Source organism: Amyelois transitella, chromosome 2, assembly GCF_032362555.1.
Source record: "Amyelois transitella isolate CPQ chromosome 2, ilAmyTran1.1, whole genome shotgun sequence".
Classification (NCBI taxonomy): domain Eukaryota; kingdom Metazoa; phylum Arthropoda; class Insecta; order Lepidoptera; family Pyralidae; genus Amyelois; species Amyelois transitella.
The window spans coordinates 7,295,023-7,322,418 of record NC_083505.1 but is presented as its reverse complement, the minus strand read 5'-3'; the positions used below and the strand labels follow the sequence as shown (position 1 = coordinate 7,322,418).

The 27,396-nt window shown below is 34.6% G+C and overlaps 1 protein-coding gene across 7 annotated transcripts in view; it reads right to left on the bottom strand.

The window, feature by feature from the left end:
• LOC106133606 (tensin-1) overlaps positions 1 to 27,396 on the bottom strand; it is an 89,295-nt gene that overhangs the window by 36,695 nt on the left and 25,204 nt on the right. The window contains exons 1-3 of one of the 7 annotated variants that reach the window (XM_060947170.1): positions 24,286 to 24,553; positions 23,248 to 23,918; positions 7,470 to 7,538 (exon numbers count right to left, since the gene is read on the bottom strand). In XM_060947170.1, the coding sequence (XP_060803153.1) occupies positions 7,470 to 7,538; positions 23,248 to 23,316 (138 nt within the window). In that variant the 5' untranslated portion in view covers positions 23,317 to 23,918; positions 24,286 to 24,553. Of the gene's footprint in view, positions 1 to 1,674; positions 2,071 to 7,469; positions 7,539 to 23,247; positions 23,926 to 24,285; positions 24,554 to 27,396 lie in introns of those variants that run through there. The other 6 variants (XM_060947189.1, XM_060947178.1, XM_060947182.1 and 3 more) reach the window with 6 other exon arrangements.

The following is a 27,396-nucleotide window of genomic DNA, read 5'->3' as shown; positions in this document are numbered from 1 at the left end:
AGTACAGAGGTACAACAATAAGTACGGAATTATGACTTGACAATAATTATTCACTGAGGATATTGAGGATAAAAAAAGTTCACTAATAAAAATAATTTACTCAGTAAATATAAAGATTTTTTCATGACTTGACTTGACAGACATTTCAGACAGTATTTTAAATAGTATTCGCAGCTATTAATTATTGACGGCCTCTGTGGCGCAGCGGTAGTGCGCTTGTCTGTGTCACCGGAGGTCCCGGGTTCGAATCCCGGCCAGGGCATGATGAGGAACGAACTTTCTCTGATTGGCCTGGGTCTTGGATGTTTATCTATATACGTATTTATTGTAAAATATAGTATCGTTGAGTTAGTATCTCGTAACACAAGTTTCGAACTTACTTCGAGGCTAACTCAATCTGTGTAATTTGTCCCGTATATATTTATTTATTTATTTATTTATTAATAATCAAGTGGCGCAAATAAATATAGGTAGGTAAAATATTACTTAATTCATATACTAAAGCGTCATTAAAAATAAGTGGATACTTTTTATGTAGTGATTTTGTAAATGTATACCTACATATTTATAATGAATTAAATTTACTTTGTGACACACCCCAGTTCTTACATGAAGCAGAGCATCGCTAAATCATGGTTGGGATGTAAGTTCCATATGCTCTGTATTTTACATTGCGTCTCCCGCGGCCAGCCCCGGCGTTATCCTTCTATGTCATCTTAGCCGAGCTATTTACATTGCAAAAAGCCACGTTTCACTACAATGACTCTTACATATCTAACCTCAAATCTAGCCATAGCTTGCGCCTTAATGGATGGCATTGATGTAAATGGAGTTTAAACATTTGAGAAAATATCGGTACATCTGCGAGCCCATCTAAAGTGTCTATAGAATATGGATAGGTCTATTGGTACATAATTATATGTTTATTCTAGCTTGGTATAGAGGTTCATTACTATGTATGAATGACGCCATGCACGGTGTCATACAAATACACATTGATCAACGTCTACAAGACTGGAAGTCAACACTGCCGTGTTTTTCAAATATTACTAGCGATGCGTGGACGCTAAAGAGTTATAACCTAGCATTATATTATATGTTGCTATTTATAAATAATCGTCAGCTAGTGTAAATTAATTATGCATGTAGAGAATTGTTGCCAGAAGCCATACATATTCGATTCGCAGAACTAAAACGTTGTGTTTATGCCGCGGAGCGCTGCCGCAGTGCCGGGGCCTCAGCTGATAAGATAACCTTGCCTTTCAATTTACTTTGCTGAACGTAGTTGCGTCTAGTCTAGAAAAACATTCTCAAACACGCTTATCAATTCTAAAGAAATAAACGGCGGGAGTTAAATTACTTACATTCAGGTTTCCGGTTTGCTTTCTTTATCGATTTAAAACAAGGACTAAATAATAGTCATCCAAGGCAATCATATATTAACATATCAATATATTAATAGGACTAATAATCAACGTTGCATACATTTTGATAAGATGTAGTATTGATAAATTATTTTTTATCAATTGTATATTTACACACTCTGCAACTTTACTACCTACAAATACTTAGTTGTTCCTATTTATTCAATCGCATTCAGACAATTCTACGAACAAGGTCAGGTAACTATATAGTTAATAAAGGTATATAGGCTTTGTACAGTCATGCACCTACCTCGTGTTCAAAGGGATCCTCTGTTTGAGAAACCCGTTTCTCTTTATCGCGGCTGAGAGACAGCCTCCTCTTGAACAACTTCATCTCAGCGCGGTCGCCGGCGGCGGCGCGCGAATGTCTTCTCTCGCAGCTCAAACGGTAAAGCACCTCATCACTTATTTATCAGTTTGAACATTTTCACTACCTAACTCATTATCTTTAAAGCAAAGAGAATAATTATGAGCGGAACATATCTCTCGATGTTGATCTCGCGCTAGTTAGACGCGGTTTACTTAAAAACCGCGTAAACCGGCTGCATAGCAGCTATGTGTAAGTTGTGTGGGAGTTCCGATCAAACTTCACACGTGAAGGTGCCGGCGTGTGGGCGGAGGCGGCGTGCGGTGTGTGACCTGGGCGCAGGCACGGCGCGCACTGGGCACCGCGCCTAGGAGACCACGGCCCGCGGTCTCCACGCGCCTCACCTTCGCATCTCTCCACCAACATTGAAGACGAGCTTCCCCATCATGCACCTCATTTATCATAATCTATATCCATTAGGCCACTTCGCCGACGGATCATTATTGTGGAAAATTGAATGCCTATAAAAATTGAAAAAAAACTGTAAATACCTAAACTGAAAAAAGGTGTAGCGCTAGGGATGGTTAACAGTTTTTTAATCCACATTGTGTCTTTTCATTTATGGTATTTTTTTTATAAATACTGCCAACAATCGCATCGCAATTTTATGAAACGGCATCGATTATAGAGAAAATGTTATCAGCTTCGATGACAATAGCTATTGGTTATCAAAGATAATTTCTTAGTTATCTACAATTAACCATCAATGATGTACCGGCTTACTATTAGGTACTATAGTGTATTCAGACCTATTTATATGAGTAACTACTAATAAATAGGTCTAAATCTGAACTGAAGTAGATGGGCATCTGGCCTAATTAAAGATGCTCGATTTGATCCAAAGGAACAGTTTCCAGCTACTATTGACTACGAAAATAAAGCATCCGCGGTAACCATAAACAACGATCTAAAACCGGCCCAACTAGAGTTACTGCTGCTCTGACACGATGTCAATGAAAGCCGGAGCACGTGCGTGCTTGCTGGCCAGATTACACTTTAATAGGACAGACATACATATAGCTTATATATGTCCATGTAGATAAGGATTACTACGATCCAACATGGGTTAGATTCCCCTGCAAAGGTTGCGGAGATCAGACGGGAGTAGCGTGTAAAAACCTCTTACCCAATGCAGGTACATGGTTAAAAAGCGCACCCGGGCAGCAGCACGATTTGGATAGGATTCCAGAAAGGTGAGGCTCTCAACTCAACCAATAAAAAATAAAATACTTAATGGAATATATACATATATAATCAAACGTATAAGTTATCCTGACCAATTTTAATTGATTTGCGTACCTAAAGTTTCGCCTTCTGTTGTCGCCTTTTAACCCTTAACTTGATAACGTACATGACAGTGTACATAGTTTTCAAAAAAATATTCTGAAATAGTTATTTAATTTTACACATTTTTTTTTTCTACTAGACATACTTTAAATAATTTAAAATTAGAAGAAAATATATTTTATGTGGTAACACTTTGGAATAATGACAAAATAAAAATTGCGTCTAAACAACAAGGCGTACGCGCATCTCGGGTAAGCAATTTATTCATATTTAATTATTTAATGGAGAAAGGGTACATTTCTTGCGTGCGCTTTTATGTTTATGTTATAAAGTATATAAAATATGTATTTTAAACATGGTGACTAACGTATAATATATATATTTGGCTCAAAGAATATAATGTACATTGTGATGTCCATTGCCCAGAATGCCGTAAAATACAAACATGGCACTACGGTAACCACAGTGTACATTGCCAATTTTATAGAAAAAATAAAATTATTTTTTTGGGGTTTTTTTTCTAATTGTTTTTGGTGTTTGTGCATGGGAATGTCTTATCTGAGCTTCTTTTTTCTGTTTGCCTGCAGAGCTTGAAATTAACCCGTGCGCATAAGATTTTAGCTTTAATTCCTTCGAGCAATGCATTTCATCTCAACTTTTTAAAAGTAGAAGAAGAAGGTAAATATTCTATAGACGAAATGATGATACCTTACAAAGGTCGAAAAGCTGGTAAAAGAAAGCAGTACCTTAAAATGAAACCGAAAAAATGGGGCTTTAAAAATTTTGTTCGTGCGGGATTTATATAGATATGATTTTGTTATGTACGGCGGAGAAGACACATTTAGAGGTTTTAAATTTGCAGATTCAGAAACAACCATAGGCTTGGGAGGTATGGTTGTACTTGCTTTATGCCAGACTATTAAAAATAAACCTGCAATCGTTTATGCGGATAATTTTTTCACATCGCCAGAACTGGTAAATATTCTCAGAGAAGAGTACGATATTTTTAGCCTAGGCACCATTAGAAGTAATCGCCTTAGGGGTTGTCAGAAGCTACTACCTTCTGATCAACAAATAAAAAAGAAGAAACGTGGTACTAGTGCTCAAATTGTATGCAACAAAAATAAGTTGGCAGTAGTAAAATGGCACGATAATAAGGTCGTGACACTTACAAGTTCTTTCGTTGATTCGTATCCTATTGAAAAAATAAAGCGTTATAGTAAAGATGAAAAGAAAAAAGTCGAAGTAGAGTATCCACAGATAGTAGTATAATATAATAAACATATGGGCGGAGTTGATTTGGCCATTATCTTTATATCGGACGCCGTTTAAGAGCCATCGGTGGTATCTTGGTATATTCTCACAGTTGATAGACATGAGTATAAATAATCCCTGGATTCTTTATAGACGAGACGGTAAGAAGGGTTGTTTAAAAGATTTTAGATTTGAAGTGTACGAAGGATAAGCGAAAGGTGGGAAACAGATAGAAAGAAGTACAGCAGTTGACATAAACGAAGATTTAAAAATTCAAAAGCCTGTTTCTGTCCGTCCCACCGATAGCGTCCGATATGACCAAATTGAAATTGCAGTTGGAAGAAAGGAAGGAGGAAGGGGAAGTTGCAATAGTCTTGCAGTAATTACAACGTACTGTACGTTGTAAGTACTGCAAGACAGGGAGAACCACTGTGTACTGCATTAAATGCAATGTGCATTTGTGCTTTATTGTTGGTAAACAGAAAAGAAATTGTTGCCGTAATTTTTATATTCCTCAAATTTTATGTAACTCACATAAAATTACGGAAACAATTTCTTTTCTGTTTGCCAATATAATAGTTATAATTGTATTTCTCTAATAAAAATATATAAAACATATAAAATGTTCTTTATTGCCATATTGACAATGTACATTGCAATGTACGCTTTGAAAGACGTATACATTTCAGAGTTCTTAGCAATGTACATTGTGCTGCACATAGTTTTTTTCAAAAACTGAAAAACCTTAATTTTTATTTTTATTTTTCCTAAGGTTTTTTAACCTAATAGAACCCAAATTTATTGATAAATATAACTTTCTTTATATTTTTTTATGTTGCCAAGTTAAGGGTTAACGGTAAGATGTACATAAATGATAATGACAAACGAGTCATATTCATTCTCAGTTTGTCAAAGAAAAGAAAGAAGCAATATATCTTACTTATAATTCATCAGGTTTTAAACTGAAGCTAACTGAAATCAAAATGCAATATTTCAGTATCATGTTATTGATCATAATTTACTCAAAACTCTGATCTGACAGAAATCTCCGAGGTGATAACTAACAGAAAACAATATTTTTTCAAGCTTTATTAATATATTTTTTTAGCAAATATTGCACAAAATAACAATAATAACAAGTCACAAAAGGCCGACTCTACATAAATAAAAGTAGAATAAGGTGTCAACCATTGCCTCAAAAAGAAAACTTAAACTGTGAGTACTGCATAAAATTTTAACTTCATTTCTTAAATAACAGAAAAAAAATATCCAAAATTTACTCATATAGGCAAAATTTATGCAAGATTTACAATGAAAATGTCGAATGGGTTGGTGTTAATTGTCATTATGCGGAAGGTTCCGGAACCCTTACACCCTACTCCGGATATTAAACTACCGAGATTTCCTCCACCCCACAAAACTGAATCTGAATAATTTAGCCTCTGCTACTTTGTACGCAACGTGCTCGCAAGGGACACAATTTATTTACTGATTACATAATAAAATCTATGTAAATATCATAAATTTTTTTTTAGTTAGAAAAGAGTAATTCCATGTTTAAGTAACTACTTACCATAGAATATAATTTGAAATACCAGCAAACTAATGTGCCATTTCATTGTTAAAGCTGTATAAGCGTACAATATACATGTCCTAAAAACCGTCTAATAGTTAGCACATTTATAACCTGAGCCGGCTAAAACCGTGAAATAATATTAATTCGTAGTCCTCTACCAAGTTTCTGTTTCCAAACTTATTTGGCCACAAACTCGTCCCGAACTTGTCAAACAGTTGACATTTACATCTGTATGGAATGTTAACTTTGTTGTTAACATAGTTGTAATTAATTAAAAAACCGTTCATAATCACTTCCAGTCTGACATGATTGAGGTTGACAGTCAAGGTTTACTGATGTCATTGCAGTGCACGGGATCAAGTGAGATGTGATGTGATTATGATAAGTAAATCTAACCGGATACATCAGGCTTATAAATCAAGTCTATATCGGCCTTCTGCATAACCTAGCTTCAGAATTATTTGCGTGTAAATATGCATTATCATAAGTATTTCATAAATTATAATGTATTATATGGCTTAAAATTTGCTACATATTGTCATCTACACTGAAATATTTTGTGGCAATAATAAAGTATCTCACGTCCTTAAAGATATGACTGTTTGGTCAGAAATCAAACAGGAAGAGCGTGTTGTGTTAGGAATGTAGCGCTTGCTGGTGTGAACCCGCTGATGTTTGTACTGCGCTTAGCACTTTCTAAAATCCTTGCGAGCTTTATGTCTTTGTGTCTCATCTCGTCTTCACTGAAAGATAATTCCAACAATATTTAACCATTTCAAATTGTTCTCTTATTCTTTGAGGCAACAGTACTTAAAGACATTATTCATGTTTCACGTAACTAATGATAATACAAGTATGTCAATCGCGCTCATAGTAAATTACACAGTTTACATGGCACAACAGTTACTTAGTACATTGAAATCATTAGTTAGTTGCGAAATCTGTTCGTTTTGTTACCACAGAATGTGTTATTCCGTGTAGGTAATATAGAGAATTTGGCAAATGGTGTGAAAATGAAGATGATAACGTCGTGCGCCACGCTCTGACCCGGCGGTCGTGCCACTTTCTTGTATGCCCCCATAATCGTAATGGGAGGTAATATCAGCAATTTCCAGCTGCCAACAGCCCCTTACATCAGCAGTTTTGCGGCTCGTCCCAAGAGGGTCTTTAGTGAACCAAATATGCGAAAGTTAATAACCGAAACCCTTTGAAGGTGGCTCCGAAAATAATTACAGTGAATTCATTTACGCCGCATGTTTCCCGCAATTATCGTATAATATACGACATGAAACGAGTTAACGCATTACACAACGTGATTTATACGTTAATCTGCTGTAAAAGTGTGCCCCAAGTTTTTCAACATGTATTGACAAGGGTGACCTCAACAATCAATAAATAGGTACATACTCCCGCTTGGGGTGCTTTCAAAAGTTAAGTTGTACCTACATTTCCCACTACTTATCTGATTGCGTCGTTCCTAGAAGAAGACCGTGGAGTTCGCTTAATGTTAATCATGAAAGTTCCGAATCTGAGCAAAAAAGAAAGACCTTGATATACTTACAGCATTTTGCAAGTGCTCCAACAACTGCGCAGTATTGGCGGGATCGGAGAGCTGAACCGCGCCAGACACCTGAAACAAACAACCAAATAAGTAGGTCAATCGCTGCCGACTGCGGCTCCCGCGGGATGCGGACACTTCCGAATTTATATTGCGTTCATATGGCACATTTGGTTATTAAGGTTGGCAACAAATAACATTTTGTTTGTAAACTGTTCATATGAATTACAAAGCTATTCAAAATATAATATTTGAAAACGTATATTGTATTCATGTTATTTCTGAGTAAGTTAATGCTATAAGCTAACTGCAGTTGTAAAAATAAAATATGAGAGCGCGTCTTATTTTTGATAGTACATGACGTCATACTGCGCCTGCAGAACCACTGACGTACGTTACTAACTAAAGTCTAACCTTGTATCAATACAAATCGCTTCACCTTGCCAAAACTTTCAAAAGGCAAATAGCACAAATACAACCGACTCATATACAACCTGGATACAAAAATAACATAAGAGGAAAATCTTTTCCTCCGGAACAATAAACTATACGTAGGTAGATAAGATACGAGACGCCTTGGGTAATTCGAAAGCATTACCTTCTTTCACATTAACATGCGAGTGTAAAGATATGAGATCTTTGAATCTACAAATTAGATACTTCAATGTACACTTGAAATTAAGACATATTTATCCTCAAAATGTCGGCGGGATGTGATTTAGGTGCGTCGGTATATGGTAAAAATACAAGCGACTCGTAGATAAACATAAGGGTTTTGGGTTCAAATCACACAAATTTTATGACAATTGTTATTCGTCAATTGAAATGTCAGTAAAATAAATTACTTATTTTTCAGTGAATCATAAAAGCAGAATTATTTTACTACTGTACCCCAGTGGTAAATTAGTTCTGCAATAGTTACCACTACAACGACTGTGCTACTGTAGTACTCACTCACTCTACAGTTGCCGGACTTTCCCAATGAATAGTTCTAGTTCTAGTCCTAGATGATAATAAAATATAATATAGGTAGATGTGACCTTATACCTAATTTATACACTAATTCAATGCAAAATAATCTAATTGTTATGCCAATGCCCTATTATGCAAATTTGTACGCAGTATCGTGTTCTAAAATATTATTTTATTAACTGTCCGAGGCATCTAACTTTCAATTTGTTACACGAATGAAATTATAATATTGCTCTGAGAATGTTGCAATACCATCCCAATTAATAATGATAACAGAAAAAGCCCACCACCACGGTGGTGATACGATAAATAGTTTCCATTATTGTCATTTCTTGCCAATTTCCCGCCTGTATGGTCCCCGATAACTACGAAAGACTTTTTCAAGGCATTTATTTGAGCTTGCGGTATCACCTTAAGCCCTATCTTGCTTACTGACGCCAGATTGACATCCAAAGCCCTTAAATTTACATAAAAAAATCTCAGATTGGTGTATTAAGAATGGGATCACAAACATTGGGTACGTGGTAACTTAGTTAAACGAAACACGTGAAAGCGGAAGACGTTCAATAGTGAGTGTAAACCGGGCCCGTACCGTAGTCTCCAGTCTCCGGTAAGAGTATTGTTCGCGATCAACTACTTTCCGCCCGAGGGCTGCAATTTGTGGTTATTGTCTTCCCGCGATATCTCTCGCGTTTGTCACGGACAATGCCGGCCGCGCCGCACAATCGCTACACGACGGTCTACTTGCAACCGTGTCCTAATGTTTAAGAGCCATTCATATGATTTAATAAGTACGTTAAGTTTACAAAATCTTAATTCTTCATATTATATATATTCTTAAATTCTTCCTATAAATGTGTATTTCGGCCTCAGATAAATAAAAAATTATGAAATCTGTTGATAAAACGCCAAAGCTAGTTCTAGTTCCCCCAAATACGGCAAAATTTTATTTACATCCAATCGAAAATCCAAAGGTTCTGTTCCTGCATCGTATAGTGCTAAATCCTAATTTCTTAATCGTCATAAAGTCAAAATTGGGTTAGCAAAGAAATTCTTCAATAGCTGTTGAATTACGGCTAATTCTAAGGTCGTTTACAGAACAAATTACATACCTCGCTACGGCGGCCGCTGGTATGTGGAGCGTGCCGTATGGCCGCCATTATACAAATGATATTCCACAAAACTTGGGCAACTTGTGCATTAAAAACTGTTTATGATAATAGTATATAACTAACCGTTTGAAAGGTGAAACCGGGTAACAATGGTGAATATATAAATATTTATTTCTTGGCCTTTATAAAGTTGGGTAAAGTTGTTAGGTACTTACGAATATAGGTTTAATATATTTGTATAAATAAAGTATCAAGCATGATAAAACTTAGAAACAGTACACGATCGGTATTTGATAATTGATCAATATCATATATATCAAAATGTTATGAGATTCTCTATCACAAATTAAGAGGTAAGAGTGGCATTATCTAGACGAGTATCATTAAAAAGAACGAGTGTCGCGGCTGACGAAATTCGATGACTTGAGAGATATCATTCAGGGTCGTCGGGTCGCCACCTTTGGTAATCAACTAATTTTATATCATGTACGAATTTGTTGAAACGAATATTGCATTTGATTATATTTATTTAGGTAGGTACTATAAAGTTCTAATAAGTATAATATAATAAAATCCTGTCTTACGGACGCTTTATTCGTTCTTAGAATATAGCAATAGCATGCATAATACAATGAAAAAATTATCTTCTGATGATGTGTAAAGATAAAACCCGTATAACTGTATGAGAATTAGAACCATCACATACACACACATACCCACACATGTTGGACCCGCACGCGATCTCAATTGACTTCAGCCATGCGGAATACGAACTCTACTTACTTTCCGTAATTGTTCCGATATTATTCCAAATTCATTTTCGTCTCTAATTATTTAATGATACTTCGAGAGAAGAAAATCGCATGTAACACTTCATATTTTGCTTACAGGACCACACACCAGGTTGCAAATTACAGGCATCACAATCTTAATACTACTCGTATTTACCTGTAATTTCTCTTTTTTTTAGAGCGTTGCAGAGCACCAATCGAATGTGAAATGAATGTTAATTGAATAATGTTTTTGATAACATTAATTCGCAAGTGAAGCATTTTTTTAACCTTCCAGCTGATCGTGACTGCGAGCCTTGGCCCTTTCTACCCCGTGTGTAAGTGTATAGGAAACAAAACCTAAATTATCTTCCAAATATGTATAAATATGAATTTTATATTTTTTTTTGCATCGCCTACAAAAAGATAAAGTTTAGCGCTACCTACAAAAGGCAAGAAATAACGTCACCTAAAGAAGAATAGAGGTTTTTCGCAAATCTCACGGGAACTTTAGTTTTTACCGGGATGAAAATTACCTATGTCCAGACTCTTTATAATATATATGTATATGCAAATTTCAAGAAGATTTAAGTTAAGTACATAACGTGAGAACAGATAATATAAAAAGCAATAAACATTCTTTCACATTAATAATAAGTTGGGTTTACTGTAAAAAAAAAATTAATGAAAGTGTACAAAAGCCGGTAAATCCAATGCGACACTCTTCATGTAGAGCTTTTGCCGCCGCCCATGTCGCCTACATCTGCACTGTCACTGGCCTAATTACCCGACGTGCACCCCGGATAGCGGGCCAACAACACGACACAAGTGCACCTTAAAGGGATCTCTGACCTTTCCGTGCAGAGCATTGTAGAGACAATGGGATTTTAATCGACTGTATTACTATGTTGAACCTACATTAAGTATTTTCTTCATCCACACGTAGAAAACTGAATTTTCATTTGGCATAGTTATGATAATGCAAAACTCTGTGACAGACATAGAAATTTGAGTTTGTATATATTTTTTTTTATGACTGACATTGAGTATACCTTCGTACTACAAATATTATCGTCAAATAATTTCTCTACTAAACCTGAGGAACTGCTACATATACATTCAAGCACGCACTTACGTGTTCACAAACATGGTGGTCTAAAATCACTTACCATTTTCGTCGTTGTCGTCAAGCGCTTACAAAATTTGCATTCGATCATGACATGGTGGCATAAAAAAACACCGGAAGGATATTTTATTGCTGAAGGCAATGCATTTCACTTTCTCCCCATGTGTTACATGGAGGAGGGAGGGAGTTGCAAGTCTATAAACTTCCAGTAACGGTTATTGAGTACGTCTTCAATATTAATAAAAGCTTAGAAGAAGGAAGTAACTATCTAAAGGATAAATACTATTTATGTGTACCTTCCTAAATCACGCCGAGTTAGTGTAGAATAATATGTATGGTCACAGAACTTGCAGAATATTCTCAATCAACTTGGAGCGAAAATACATTTTTGTTACAAGATAATTTTTTAAACCGTTGGTGTGATTTCATCAGTCCATCAGTTCGCGCCGAACGACTTGTATAAAATCAAATTTAAAAGACTTTAGCCCAGGGCTTCTCATGGGAATTTCCTTTAAGTATTCATGATATACTTTGTCTTAGTGTATTTTATATACAGATTAATTGTTACAGCATCAGATTTGCTGTATCTTAGAAAAAGAAATGTTCGATAAAGCACGACAGGTTTAAGATAAGATATTTTATAAAACTGATAGGTAAAATTTTATTTTTTGACCTGTCAGCGGCGATGCCGGCAACAAGGATTACAAATTATCATCAATATTGTAACGACACCACATTTTCTGATAGAAATTTGTTGGCCATACATATAACCATGTCTGTATCCGGTGTAGACAGAACCGACAGTCAAAAAGACAGTCTCAAAATGATAAATCATCATTTATCATAATGTTGAGAATTTTTAATCAGGTAAGTTAGATAGGTTTTATGTATTTACACATCTGAAAATTTCTATTGCATTTTGAAAGAAAGATGGATTCGTAAGTAACTTTAAATTCAAATTTTTATTTGCATAACATGAGTACAACAAGTACTTACCCCGACTCATTCACTCATCAGTTTAAACGGCATAGTCGAGACTTACTTATGATAGATAGATAGATAAACTCTTAATTGCACCATAAGAAAAAGAAAAACAGAAAAAAACACAGGTTATGGGGTACAAAAGTGGACTTATCGCTAAAGCAATCTCTTCCAGTCAACCTTAGGGTGGGAGGAAACTAAAGAATAGAAAGGCGATTGGCGCAGAACGAACGAATTGAAACAGTGGCCAAATATTTTTGCACTATCAAAATAAAATAAGTTACCACTTTAAGAGTTACCCGGTTTTACGACTAAGTACTTGAGCTATATAGCCCATAATGGCCGTGTAGCTCGAGGCGGCGTGGCACATCACTATGCGGTATAATGGGCACAGGCCTAGTTCAGGGAATCTATCACCCAACCAGTGAATAATGTGGAAAAGGTTTTATGGCTGTTGTCAGTCGGCGGTCATTCCCCACGCATTTTTCATTTGTTACTAACGAGATTCTGTAAGAGACACCATCAGTATTCATTACGAGGATTGTAGTCGGGGATGCATGGCTGATGGGAACTATACAGCCAAGTTCATTGTTACCGCAACTATTGTACGCATTATATATTAGGTTAATTAGATACAATTATTTATTGGAAAAAACGTCTACAAAATCTGTTCAGTAATAATCCTACCAGGTTTACCTTAGGCTTATGATAAATCGGCTTAATCATACAAAAGTTTCCCTGTTATAGATTTTGTAGGTACTAAAGTGATTGGACTGATGACATGAGAACTTTAAACCGAAAGTTTACTATAAAATCAAAATGCGCAGGTTCGGTAGTGCGGGCGCAACTTCAATGATCGGCGTATTTCTGTTGGTTGATTGAGTGCAGACCCGCACTTACCCATGTTTATGAGGTCGATCAGGAAATCGCCATACCATTACGCTCGTGTTTATTTTCATTCGACTTTGTTAGGCATAAGTGAGTATAGTTCTGGCCTGGCTGCTCTTGTCGAATAAGTATACCAGATAAAATTATTTTTAAGGCACTGGTATCAAGCATTTTTAAAGATAACAAGACTAGTGGTCTTTATCGAGATACCTTAACAATTCACAACACTTACCTAAAAGAAATAAGGTTTGATAACGTCATAACATAACATAACGTCCTTTTCGTAATCTACTAGGGCTTGGAATTTATCATGTTGCCAAACTTTTGATCAACAGAGGTTTTGAATTGATATATAAGTAAACTAAAAGCTAGCTTTTTTATGAAAATCAAAGTTCATAGTTCTTTTTCGGCTTCAATCAATAATACCTATGATGAAAAGAATTTTAACATGAAATACGGGTAAAATGATTGCAGTCCAAACCCCATTATTGAAAATAAACTAAATGAAGATGAATTGAAATGGAAGAGTTAAGATAAAAACGCGGTCGAAAAGTCGGAAAATATTTTTTAATTCCATAAGCAACTTCTGACTGTGAATGAATATGGCAGGCGTATAATTTGGCAGGCGAGGGTTATCGGCGTCGTATTAAGTCAGAGTTATGCCACAATTGCAAGCGTGTCGCTATTAATTAAACGAGGTGGTTTTCATCTGAAGGTTTTGGCGCGGATTGTTATTTCGTCGAGAATCCAATTTTACAATATGTGTCATCCATATTCGCCAAAAGTAAGCGATAAAAATTATGGGTAAGTATAGAAATTGCGATGTTCTATGTCATATTACACAACATTTCCAGTAGGTACCTATGTTGTTTTTTTTTAATAAAAAAGCTAAGTTATATTTTTTATTTTCAGAATTAAAAATAATTTTAATATTAATTTATAAGATTTTTGCTTAATACAAAAGTCAAAAATTATTCGATCGCAAAATATTGAAGCATAAATTCTTCGAGTTAAATTACCGTTGTTCAGATATTGGAAATTCGAATCACAAATTATGTTAAGATTGTCCGTTTACAGCAATCTGGCAGCTTAATTTACGACTTCATTTCGTGTGAAATGCGAGATAAAATAAGTGTGTTTAAGTTGTTGGCGTGTATCGTGTGACGTACAACACACACGTCTCAATTCACATGAAGGAGGACGGCGGCTGTCTTTGCGATTAAAGTGTGTGAAATACAGACACGTCCGTGCGTACATTCACTTAAGATACCAAAGTAGTAATAAATTGTAAAGGGATCGGTCAAAATACTTCGGGAGAAAAGAATATGAGCAGTTAATTTTTATTTTTCGAGTAAAGTTATGAAAATTTGAAAACTTGTTACATTATCTCTTAGGAGAAACGGAACAAGGACGACTACATTATTTGAAATAATAATAGTGCATAAAACCTAAGAGTGCTTGAAGCAAGGCAGTAGATGGTTTTTGAAAAAGCGTTATACAATATAGCGATGCATAGCGTGAAGGAAAGCATGATTAGGAAAAGAATGACTAGTGAGATGATCAGTGACAGAACAAACTGGAAGAAGTTGATATATTGTGTACAACCCCACCAGTTACCAGATTTATATTTATTGTACCTACCTACATCCGTTGCTTGATAAGTGTAAAGCAAGATAATTTTATTTACTTTCTCATCTGTCATCAAATTATGCGTCGCCACGAAAATAAAGAAAGGAAAATTTCAAGTATGGGAAAAATATTTCGTAATTTTATTGTCGTCGCGGTGGCGTATTTATGGAAATTAGAAGCGCTCTGTTGCCGCGCTTAATGATAGCTTTATGGGCATCATTACATACACCACATTTCAACAAATACTCGTGTTTACATGAGTTATTTTATTGTACGATCTCTGCAACAATAACAATTATTTTCACATTATGTACTGTTTGAATTACCGCAAGCTGATGTTATTTTGTTTTTCTACACGATGCTTCATGAATTTGGAAACAATAGACATTTAGCTTAGTAATCAACTTGTTTGAATTTGTAGTGGCAGCACGTAAGTATTATTATAATCAGTAAGCTTAATATAATGGTAGCTATTTGTGATATCGTTATAATATTACTAATAATATGTATATAATAATTAATATTATGTAATATGAATGAATACGATTCAGGCAGTAGGTACCAAATAGAGGTTGTATTATAAAAGTTTTATTGCTGACAATATACCTTTAAATTTTTCCACCTTATTGTATCCCTGCATCCCTGATTGTGAAACTGTATGATTTCTGTAATTGATAAACTTATTTCCTTACTTGCTGCTACCTGTTCACTTTAGTCGCTCTTTACAATGGTAAAGAGCGAGATACCACACGTCTTCAATAAATCGACATATACCTACTACATTTCTTTAAAGAAACTCCTACTGTAGCGATACCCCGGGCAGTAGTAAAGTAAGTGATAAGACACGCAAATAATATAGAATTTATTGTGAACGGTAATTTTTAGAAGAATTATAACAATCACCGCTAACAAGAAAACGATTATCGGATTCTTCAATCGGCTATACTATCGCAACGAAATCTTGATTTAAACTCATAAAAAAATTGTTCGCCATAAGACGATTAGCACGACTACACAATAACAGCGTTACATTTGAAGGCAGCTTTAGAGGAAAGTATTATTTAATATTGGTCAATTAATCAATCAAAACATTCACAACAATCTAGTTATGCATTTTTTTAATTTTATTCGTACAACTTTTTCTTAATAAAAATAATAATGAAGGTTACCACCTTCACTTGTAATAGTTAAGTGCAGGATGAAGTGACTTCTAATTCTTTATTCTTTTCATATTGAAAGTATATCCAAAATCATGTTAAAACACTAAGAGATGGGTCGTTATTTAAACTTACAAGTTTTGATTATATATTAACTTCATGACGGGAAACTAAATAAAAGTTTGAGAAACGTAATTTTGCGAGTTTAATTGAAGGAAAAAGTTATTGTTCTTTATACAAGTTCTGAGTATACTTGATTTATTCTATTCTGGCAAATTGTACCTATCTGTACCTGCACACTCTATGCGATTGACCACTAGTTCCGGGTGTTCGGCCTCTACTGATGTTTTTGCATGCATTGTTATAATTAAGCACGAACGATGGAATAAAATAGGAGAACTTGTGTGTAGGTATCTTACCAAAATATTTATCAAATAATCATTACCTATACTAGTAAGTATTTTAATAAAACTCAAAAACTTAGCGACGGAATTCTACAAATAATTAAGCAAAGCGATAGATTAGATTTTAAAGAGTGGTTGTAGTTAATGTAATTGTTTACGTTTTGTTTTAGATTTTTTCTATTAACCATTGTCGAGGTTATTAAACTATGTGTATAGGTAACTAGATTAGATAATAATTTCCATAGAGATATTCGCAGCCCTCGAACTAATATTATCAACAACAGCTTGCAAACCAGCTTGCGTTTCGTTCCGCAGTCCACCGGCGACAGAGAAAGCACTGCCTTATTTGTACTTAATTACCCACACTGCCTGTCTGCTGTCCGCTGATCCAAGCCACAAGGACCAATACTGATTCGTAAAGTTTGTTTATTAATTAGACTTAAAATCTGTAACTGTCTGTAGATCTATTTGTAAAATGGTGTAAAGACTGGGAACATAAAAAATATACGTTTAATAGACTTCTTTACTGGTCAGGAAGCGAAAAAAAGGGTGCTTCTTCGCGTCCCGAGCAGATTGTAAAAGTCTATCAAGGGAAAGGCACTTAAAATACAATTTAAATTCTGTTTATATTTCTGTATATTTAATAAATCGCAGCAGCAGGGTGTAGTCATTATTTTATAATGTTCCATGTAGGTACCTATAAAAAACAAAACCTCTGACAGACAACCAAAGTATTTTTAAACTTCTTTGTTGTGGTTGCAATTAACATTCTAAAGCATAATTCAATAAACCAAATTACAAAATATTGGATATTTATATCGAAAAATTAATATTTCTTTGCAGATATTTATATTGTGTTGTGAATTCTAAAGATCAGGTCAATAATCGCTTTAACCTGAACCTAAGCAGATCACGTTTCTGTATTTTTTATTGTTTGAGGAAAACAGACAGATTCTACAAAAACTGGCGTGGTGGCGTGGCAAAGCCACATTCATGACTCTATGTCTCAATTGCTGAGCACTGTGTAAGTAAACAGTTACAAAATTTTCCTCCAATTAAAAAAACTTGGGGTGTTATTAAAAGTAAGGGGCGTTGGCCTTTCTGTAATGTTATAAAGATCGTTTCCGTAATTTCAAATATTTCAATCAAAACATAAAATTTTATTTGTTTTTTTTATATATTTTTTGATACATCGTAATAATATCCACACTTATGGACATTTTCACTTTGTAACTTTATACAGATTAGGGATACGCGTATTATATAAACAATACAAAAGTTATGTTACCGTATCGAAATCACAGTAAGTAGCAGCTTAATTTCGACGTTAGAAGCTGTTCGAATAGCTATAGGATTGAATAATTTAACTTACCCTAGTAAGATATTTGTGTGCTTCGAAAAGCACATTGCATTGAAATCGGTCTGAGAATACAGCCGTCAGTTTTGCATAGCGTTGTTAATAATACTTAATATTCCTCACCAAGATACGACGACTTCGACATCCAATCTGGTTTATATTTAGTGAAGCTAAGACGGTACTTCTAAAAGGGACGCATTAACTTGAAAACAAACGAACACATCAGCGAATTCCACAGTGCGAAATTCAGCGGCGCTGTGAATGAACCGTGCCACTCCCGTTGAAACCACATTTCTTTGAATTCCTATCAATATATACAATGTCAACGCTGTCAAAACAATTATTTCTTATTATTTAATTAATTTATTTTAATTAATTTATTCATATATACATAAATAACTTTATATTTATAAGGAATAGAAAAATGAAATTTATAAAAACATCATTTAGTATCGAACGATGGTCGACGAATTAAAGAAAACAGCAAGCACTGCAAGCAACAGAATTAAGAATGTAGTGATGGGTGTGTGGAGTGGATAAAGTATCGAATGAATATGCTAGAGGAACCATAAAAGAAATATTGAACCTGCGAATGAACTTTTGACAGCTTTCGATTGTGTTTTATCAATAACTAGCCACCCGCCGCCGTTATTATACATAAAAACCTTCCTCTTGAATCACTCTACCAGTTATAAAAAACCGCATCAAAATCCGTTGCGTAATTTTAAAGATTTAAGCATACAGACAAACAGACTAAAATAGCGACTTTTTTATACTATGTAGTGATAAGGATAAAGGTCAATCGTAATTGAGGATTTTTATGATATTATACGCACAGTACCGACAATATAATGACGTGAAGTGTCTGCTTTAAAGAGAACAAAGTCATTAAATGTACACAACTAGGTTATATTTACAAATGTTCAAGACTAGGCTGTTACTCAAAACTAAGTATATTTACGAAATACTAGTGTTACTAATTTAATTACGAAAGAAGGTGCGTGTATGTACCAATGTAACAATGTCAATGCCCCCTTAAGCTATTCTTGAGAGCAGTACAGGATTCGACATAATTTATGGAATAGGAGGCAAGTCTTGCACTTGTCTACCTAAGCTATATTTTATAAATTATGTATTTATAAGTATAAAGTAGTGTAACAAATACATTCAGAGGTGCTAGGTATAGCTTGTAAAATCAGCATACCTCCACGTCGCCTAGACCGGTCGACACCGTAGTTAATCTCGCGGCAGGCGACGAACCCGGAAACTACGCGACATTTTAAATATCGACCGATCTGCGGAAACTGTTGTAGGTAACTGATCCCTAAGGTTGATAAAACGTGTCATTTGAGTGTCTGTAAGCCGGCGATACCGCAGACTGAAAAAGTAAATGAAATGATATTGTTTCTGAAATATATGCGAAATGTCAGCTAAAAGCACTAAACCGTAATTAACGTGTTAGTGAACATTCATTCATAAAACGACTACCTGCAGCTTACTCAACTCCGCTTTAATAAAGCTCTTCAACGGTCGCTCTACTCGGGGTAAAATATCGCTTCTTAGTACATTATAGTGGCTCGGAAGAAAGATCGTGTTAATTAAAACTCACTGATCGTAATTTTACTTTTAAGACATGTTACGTAGTCACACTACCACTTTGATACTCTTATATAAACGCTGCTGAATATAATATGGAGCCTACACCTTTCCTAATCTAAAACCATCATAGTCCCTAGTGTCAAAGATATTTAAACTCAAAAAGAACAATTAATGAAAATTTACAATTTCTCTTTCCCTTTTGAAATTTGTCACCAGCTGCAATATTAGCTGATGCTTCAAAGCTCGAAGTCCGCTTACAAACTATTTTTAATTTAATTAAATATATTTACAAATTTCATTGCCTAAACTAACAGAAAGTTAGTCCTTTATTTGGCTTTACCAATCAAAGCTTTACGGTAGTCATTTCTTTTTGCTTTCCAATCACAATAGCATTTCTGCCACGAATATTGATGAATATTCATGTGTGTCGAGTTAGCGACGCATATGTCGGAAACAGTAATTTAGTCAAAACAAGTTGTGATTGGCTGCCAAATTGCTGACGCGATGGCACACCGGTTTGGTCGGCTGGCGGCCTTTAATTCGGCAAAGCACTCGTGTCCGGTGGGGAATGTTGTTTGATTTTCGCTTTCCTTCTTTAATATAATCACGTAATATTTTTTATTTTGTGAGATGTTTACAATTAAGTGAAACGTAAAACTATCATCACTTTGACGGACTTACTGACAAATGACTAATTATTTAATTTTACCCCTTGTCACCATAATAAACTTAGATAAATTAATTTTTTGTACCTAATAAATATATTGTTTATAACCATACAGATTAGTTATTAGGTGTGCAAAAGCTCTAACATAATGCAGGCAGGCGTAGGCGCATTCTGTTCTTATATATGTTACTGTAAAAGCCCGAACTGTGGTAAATCCTAAGATTTTCCGGTAAAACCTAAGATTTACCAACTTTCCATGGTAAAAGTCCGAACGTTCTTTTATTTCGAACTTTTACCACCATGTAATTGGTAAATCTTAGGATTTACCTCAAGAGCACGGTAAATATTGAAAATGATTGCTGAAAAAATGAAAGCTAAGTCGTCTGATAAAAATCCAAATGTGAAACTTGGCCAAAATGTAAGACTGAAAGTACCGGACATTGACAGAGCTAAAACTGACCCGAAAAGCATCATTGCAGTTGTAATAGATGTAAAGGACAACGAGTTTTACCAACTAGGTACCAATATTGGAGTACTAAAACAGCTTTACACACAGAATCAGTTTACCTCATGCTCTGAAGATTTTATTACGATAGAAGATGTTGTTAAAGAGAAAGAAGTGAGTCTTCGCGAAGTTGTTGGAAAATTGTCGTTGACTGGAGGACAAGGATTCAAAAAATGTAACTGTCTCAAAAAATGCTTGTCGAAGAAATGCGCTTGCAAGTCATCAGGATTACTTTGTAATTCTAAGTGCCACAATAGCACTCCGTGTTGTAAAAAATAATATTTTTCTTAGGTACTTAGTACCTACTAATTAATGACGATTGTCTTTTTTTTCAACTTTGTTCCTTAAAATACCAAATTATAAGAATCATACCGATTTAGTGAGATTTAATTAGCCAACTTAAGCGTTATGTTTGTGAGAAGATATTTTATGTTTGTAATTTAAATACATAATTATGTAAGATTCATAAATACATGCCTATTATAATGCTAAAGGTAGAAATAAATGATTAAGAATAATATTTTTTTTTATTCCCAAAACTAATATGTACCAGTCATCATTGGTAAAACCTAGCATTTACTTAATTCTTATAGTAAAAAAATCATTTTCAATATTTACCGTGCTCTTGAGGTAAATCCTAAGATTTACCTAGTGAATGGTGGTAAAAGTTCGAAATAAAAGAACTGTTCGGACTTTTGCCATTAAGAGTTAGTAAATCTTAGGTTTTACCGGAAAATCTTAGGATTTACCACAGTTCGGGCTTTTACAGTAACATATATATAGCTCAATGTTTTCATTGAATCAGTCTCCATTTTAGCCATTCAAAGGCCAACATATCACTAAAATGGGAACTGTTGTAGTAAAGTTGCTGATATTTGATAAACGCTGATATTTGGATAATAATATATTTTGAAACTTGGAAAAATATATAATACTTTGAAAAAAAATTTATTAACTTACTACTAACCTTTCAAACAAAATTAACAAATAAAAATTAAGTTATTATTAAAGGGGGACTCCTATACAAAACCGTGATGATGATGATAGTACCGAACCCTTTGTGCAGTCCAACTCGTACTTGGCCGGATTTTTATTGACTTTTAGAGTTTCTCATTTCACTAGTTTCACTAGTCATGTTCCCCTTGGACAGCTAAAAACTTAATTGAGCTATTCATAAACTTTAAGTTTTACTTATTTCGAAATATATTATTATATTTTTATACAAATAGTCATTAGATATTATTAATGTGACTCATTATTACTTCCTATGAATTTGTTACCACTATATGCTCTCGAACTCAAGTACACTGTGTTATTGGACTATCTTGTGAGAGGAGTATTAACATGAGGTACCCCCGACAAGAAGACGGCTAGTGACACAAGGAATGCCCGCAGAACGTCATCTGACCCTCGTATTTCAAACAGTTTTGCTCTTGCCATTTTATTTGCTCAGCGAGCAAGCGCCTCCACTCACGTTGCGCACGAGTATTGAACCGAACTGACTGAGCTCGGTTACATAGTGCACAAATTTTTATTTTATGCATTGTACAATTAAACTATAGATACAGTGGTGAACGAATAAAAAGAAAATAATCTGTTTATCTGGATACAAAAACATTTATAAGTACAAAATTATAATTATGTATGTTCTAAATAATTTTAACATATTTAAGTATTTTAACATCTACTTAAATTAATATAGCAATTTTATAACATTTTAGTGTAATCTAACCGAACCGTTATATAACCCATTTTAGAACCTAATTATAAAAGGAAAGATTTAATAAGAGAGAAGAGATTTAAGATTTTACGTATATTTCTTTATATTATAAGTGCATATTTGAGATTAATGATGTAGGTCTAATGAAAAAAGGTTAAATAAAGACACGTGGCGAACGAGGCTCAGGAAACAACTATGAATACTACACATTCAACAGTATATGAGTCGATTAAGTCATCAACGTCCAGTCTATTGATGAATGAAGTAGCATATAGTTCATTAATGTTTTTTTTACCGACTGCCACGGAGGGTAATATGTTGTTAACATCTACTTGTTCAGTATGAGAAATTGAATATGGGATAAACTTACCTAAACTGTAAAACATAAAAATAATAACAGAAGTCTCTACAAGGTTGTCAAAATTTACATATCTGCGTCTGCGTCGATAAAACTCGACGAGGTCGTTCGTGTGCATGTTGTTACGTTTATAACAATATTTTTCTTGGTCAAAGATATGCTAATATCAAAATTAAATGAATTCTTAAAACGACAATGAGGTAAATAATTACAGGATTGATGCGCAAAGACCACCCTCCGATTATTCCTTAAACCATAATAAAGTTTTAATATGTTTGGTCTGCTGCTGCTTTTAAAGTGTATCACAGATTTTATTCTCAAACGTAAGCTACAAAGCTCGTGATCTTATAAAATCAAAAACCTACATGAGTGTCATTGGATAATTGAATGGTGCTTCTTTGGAAAATAGAGACTCTAGTTCTCAGCTAAAATATAGTATACAAATAAACGGATAAAATTATTTTTCTCAGCTATAAATATCTAAATCCCTATGCATAAAACATACCAACGACTGGTTTGAAAATAAATTCATATACCTGCAGGTCAGAGCTTCCTGATGAAGTTGAAATGCTGCTGTTGGTCGGCAGGCGCCCGTTGCGGAACATTTTCACGGACAATCCAACAATCCAATTAGCACTTCACACGCAGCGAAAACTAAATGAAGTACAAGTGTTTTCGAGCCGAAGCCGGACACAGCTCACTCATTGTCCGAGCACCGGCGCATTATGCTGACCTTTCTTCATTTAGCACCAGCTTTATTACAGTTCACAACACATTGTTTCACTAGAAGTTCAGTCTAACAACTAGGCATTCATCTAAATTCTGGCACGTGACCTATTCGCCTAACTTTTCACAACACGAAACAATCGGTTCCTGCTCAGAATAGCCAAATAACTGGAGACAGCTATACTTGTAAACAGGTTTGTTATGTAAATCTTAGCACTTGTAATTTTTTGAACAAGCAATAACAATATATCGCGATAATAACCTGCACGGCAGGCAATGGCATACTCTTACATACGTGACTAACGTTTATCGTTACGCCTTCAACGTAAACATAAATACCGAATTTCATGATCGGTATCACTATCAGGATATTTGAGAGATAGTAACAATATATTCACCTTGAACATTCTCCTTTTAGACGTATTGGTTTTTAGTATTATTTTATCAAACATATGCCTTATCACTTTCTTGGCTGTTGTAGCTTTGATAATAGAATAGTGTACTAAATATATAATTATGTACTTATACTTAAAGGCTGTATGAACACGTGTTCGATCAGTCATAATCGAAACTGTTTATGGTTAAGATATCCTTGACGGTTCTGTTACTTTGTTATGCCTAAGTCTTAAAAAATTCTATAATACCATTATAATTGTTCTAATATCAAGATTAAAAAAACATATAAACATTTCATAGCGCGTGATACCCAGATAGAAATATTATCTGTGATCAGCGCCATATTTATTTTCGTTTACCATAGTTATGTTTAATAATTCATGCCATATTCCTACACGAGCAACCTCTCAAATTTATTACTATAAATAAAATTATCCATTAAGAATATTCACCAGACGCCCGGTTAGCACTCGACTCTCCTTATTTTACTTCTAAGTTCATAATAGTCCATTACAATAATATTTGTTTTAAAAGATATTGCACAGATTTCGCGGGAACGCTAGAGCACTGCGGCGGGCCTGTTTTCGTTATTTATAGACCGGATTGCTATGAGAGGATTTTGTCGGGAAATGGTTTGTTTGTGATTTTGCGAAAACGTCGCGAATATGTGTCGTTTTCGCATGCGCGTGGGCTTGGCGGCGCTCGCGGCGGCACTGGTGGGCGCGCGCGCACCTGATCCCGCGCCCGCGGCCGCCTCCAGCCTCCACTTCCAGGTACCCCGGCGATGGAATCCTGCGGTACGTGCCGGCACGTCCCTGCTCGCGTTACTTCTCGGTATACACGTCGACGACCGTACTTGACTTGACACATACTTATCTCTACGAGAATGAAACCATTAAGGGTGCCTAGAACTTGCGCACGGCTCGTGGATATTGCGGTTAGATATGAATAATAATTATTATTAGGTACGTGTATTTTTGGCCATACTTAGGGTTTTGTGTCTAGCAGAAACAATGTAAGATTATTATGTTTATTATGTCTTGAAAAGACAAAAAAATGTGTTAATAATTCCTTGTTATTTTTGTCACAAACAAGTGATAATTACTCTTTTTACCATAGTCTTTATTTAATGTAGCACTTATAAGAACAGGAATAAACATAACCCAGTTCAAACATAATATTTTACCTTTCTTAAAAAAAAAATATTTTAACATGATCTGTAAAACAAACTACTCTTATGTTGATGAGATATTAAATGTATAGCCATTAATAAGCCTGTCATGTTCCGTAATTGCTTATGTTAGCGGATCTCCCCAGTTTCCCGCAGACATCACGGAAGATCATCGACTTGAATATTTTTCATTATCAGAATTACAATATAACATACATACCTAATTCGCCGCGAAGCTCCTTGACATACCTTTACAATTTATTTACGAGTATTATGTTTTTACATACTTTAAATTAATATTTTTACCTAAAATCAGCTTCAGCTACTGCTCTTAATTTAATTATGTACCTCTACTTACCAGCAGAAAAAAAATATTAGCTTTAACAAAGGTACTAAATAATGGCTTTTATCATCGGGCCGGCAACAGCTTCTCATTTGCATTAAATTTCCAGCGCACGCGCTTAATATTTTACTCGGAAACACGCGAAACTCATGGGCTAAGACATTGCCATGTATCTGACAATCTGCTTACCTTGTTCGAAGGCAACCTACTTCTGTTAGTTATGGTTTACCACGACTTTGTATTATGGTCTAAATAGAAACTAATAAAATGACGAATTATAATAAAGAAAGTAAAAATTTAAGTCACTTTATTCTGTATATTCTATACACATAAACCACTTTATCAAAAAAAAATCCGTTCCTTTTTAATATGTTTTTATATAGTAGAGGAGAATACAAACGTGCGATAAAAGAGTGGAGATGGGAGTTCAAAGGAAGATTCTGGATATCTCTATACGAAAATTTAAAAAATATATTATTAACTTGAGCCTGCTTTCCAAAAGAGGATAAAGGGCACCTATCTGCAATGTTATCATCGTTGCTACTGCTTTACTAAAGCCATTTAAATATTAGCAATGTTTAATTGCAATACAACACTTATCTCACTGATTCCGTTTACGAATCAGATGTCGCCTTCATATTTACCTACATAAAAACTACGGAATAACTATGTCAACAGCGTCGTACATCATAATCAAAGAGTATTCTTATCAGTAAGTACCGTACTACATAAGAAATGTGATGTTGCTGGCTACCGGCGGTTGTCGACATCAAATACAGCATGGTTATGAATTTGTTTGTACAAGCCGTCAATGGCTGACGTCACTGTAAGACCGACTCAGAATAACGGGTTATATTCGTACAAAGTTACCCTTATTCGTTTTATTTCATGTCATTTGAGAATTATTTTTGGAGCACACATTGAGAAAAATAGGTAATTGGACAGGTATTACGTATTGGTTTTTTCCAAAGCGTTCTGTAAATAAATCAGCTTCACATAAATACGACTGATCGAAACTTGTATTTGCTTATCTTACTTTATCTTAATTATCGATTCGCTTATCGGATTCATTTAATCTTGTATCTTATTTGAGAACATTCAATATACTTAACAAATATTTATTATTTGTTGTATTACTTTAGACAACCAACTAAGTTCGAATCAAGCTCGTTGATACGGGTATTCCAGATATCGCTTTAGCCTCGTTCCTCGTAAAGGAACGTTCCTATGATAAATCAGAAGTAAATTGATCAAACATTACTCGTTTAAGGTGAACTCAATGCACGTCCAATCGGGAATTCAATTAATTACACTGATTGATATGACATCCAGAAAGCGATATAATATCAATTATAATGGCGAAATCATTTCCTTAGGAGATGTACTTACGTGAATCCTTTCTAAAATTAGTCGTAAATGTACTATCACACTTATCTGTTAATATTAAAAAAAATTCAAACTTCAGATATTTGTTGTGTAGGTACGTTATTTATTTATACAGTGTCAGTAAAATTTACTTACATATCCTTCAAAAGATAATACTTATTCTCGTTATTAAAAACTAGCTTTGACCTTTTATGTATGTATACACTACAAATATATAGGTATACAACATTGCTTAGTTCGGTTTATTGGTTTTAATATGGAGAAGAAACCAATACAAACAAACTTTTGAATTTATAATAATAAAATGGATGTGTTTTCTAGAAGTAATAAACAGTGACAAAGATGTAGAGTTACTAATCTGACCTAACGGACGACGTTCAATCGAGGTATTCATGCAAAAAAGATTTAAGTACGAGTACTTAATAATGATAGTGCTGATTGCACAATACCATCCTTATATTAATGAAGTCTCGCTCAGAAAACCCAGATTCAGGCCGACGCAATATTATTAATCTCCCAAATATTAAACGGGGCGTGAGAAACGTTTACATCTTTTTGGTGGTAAAATAACCGTCGATAAAAAAGGTTCAGAAGAAGCTGCGATCTTATCTCCGCAATCAATAAAACATCGTATGCAGCTTTGATTTTTTTTACTAGGTTCTT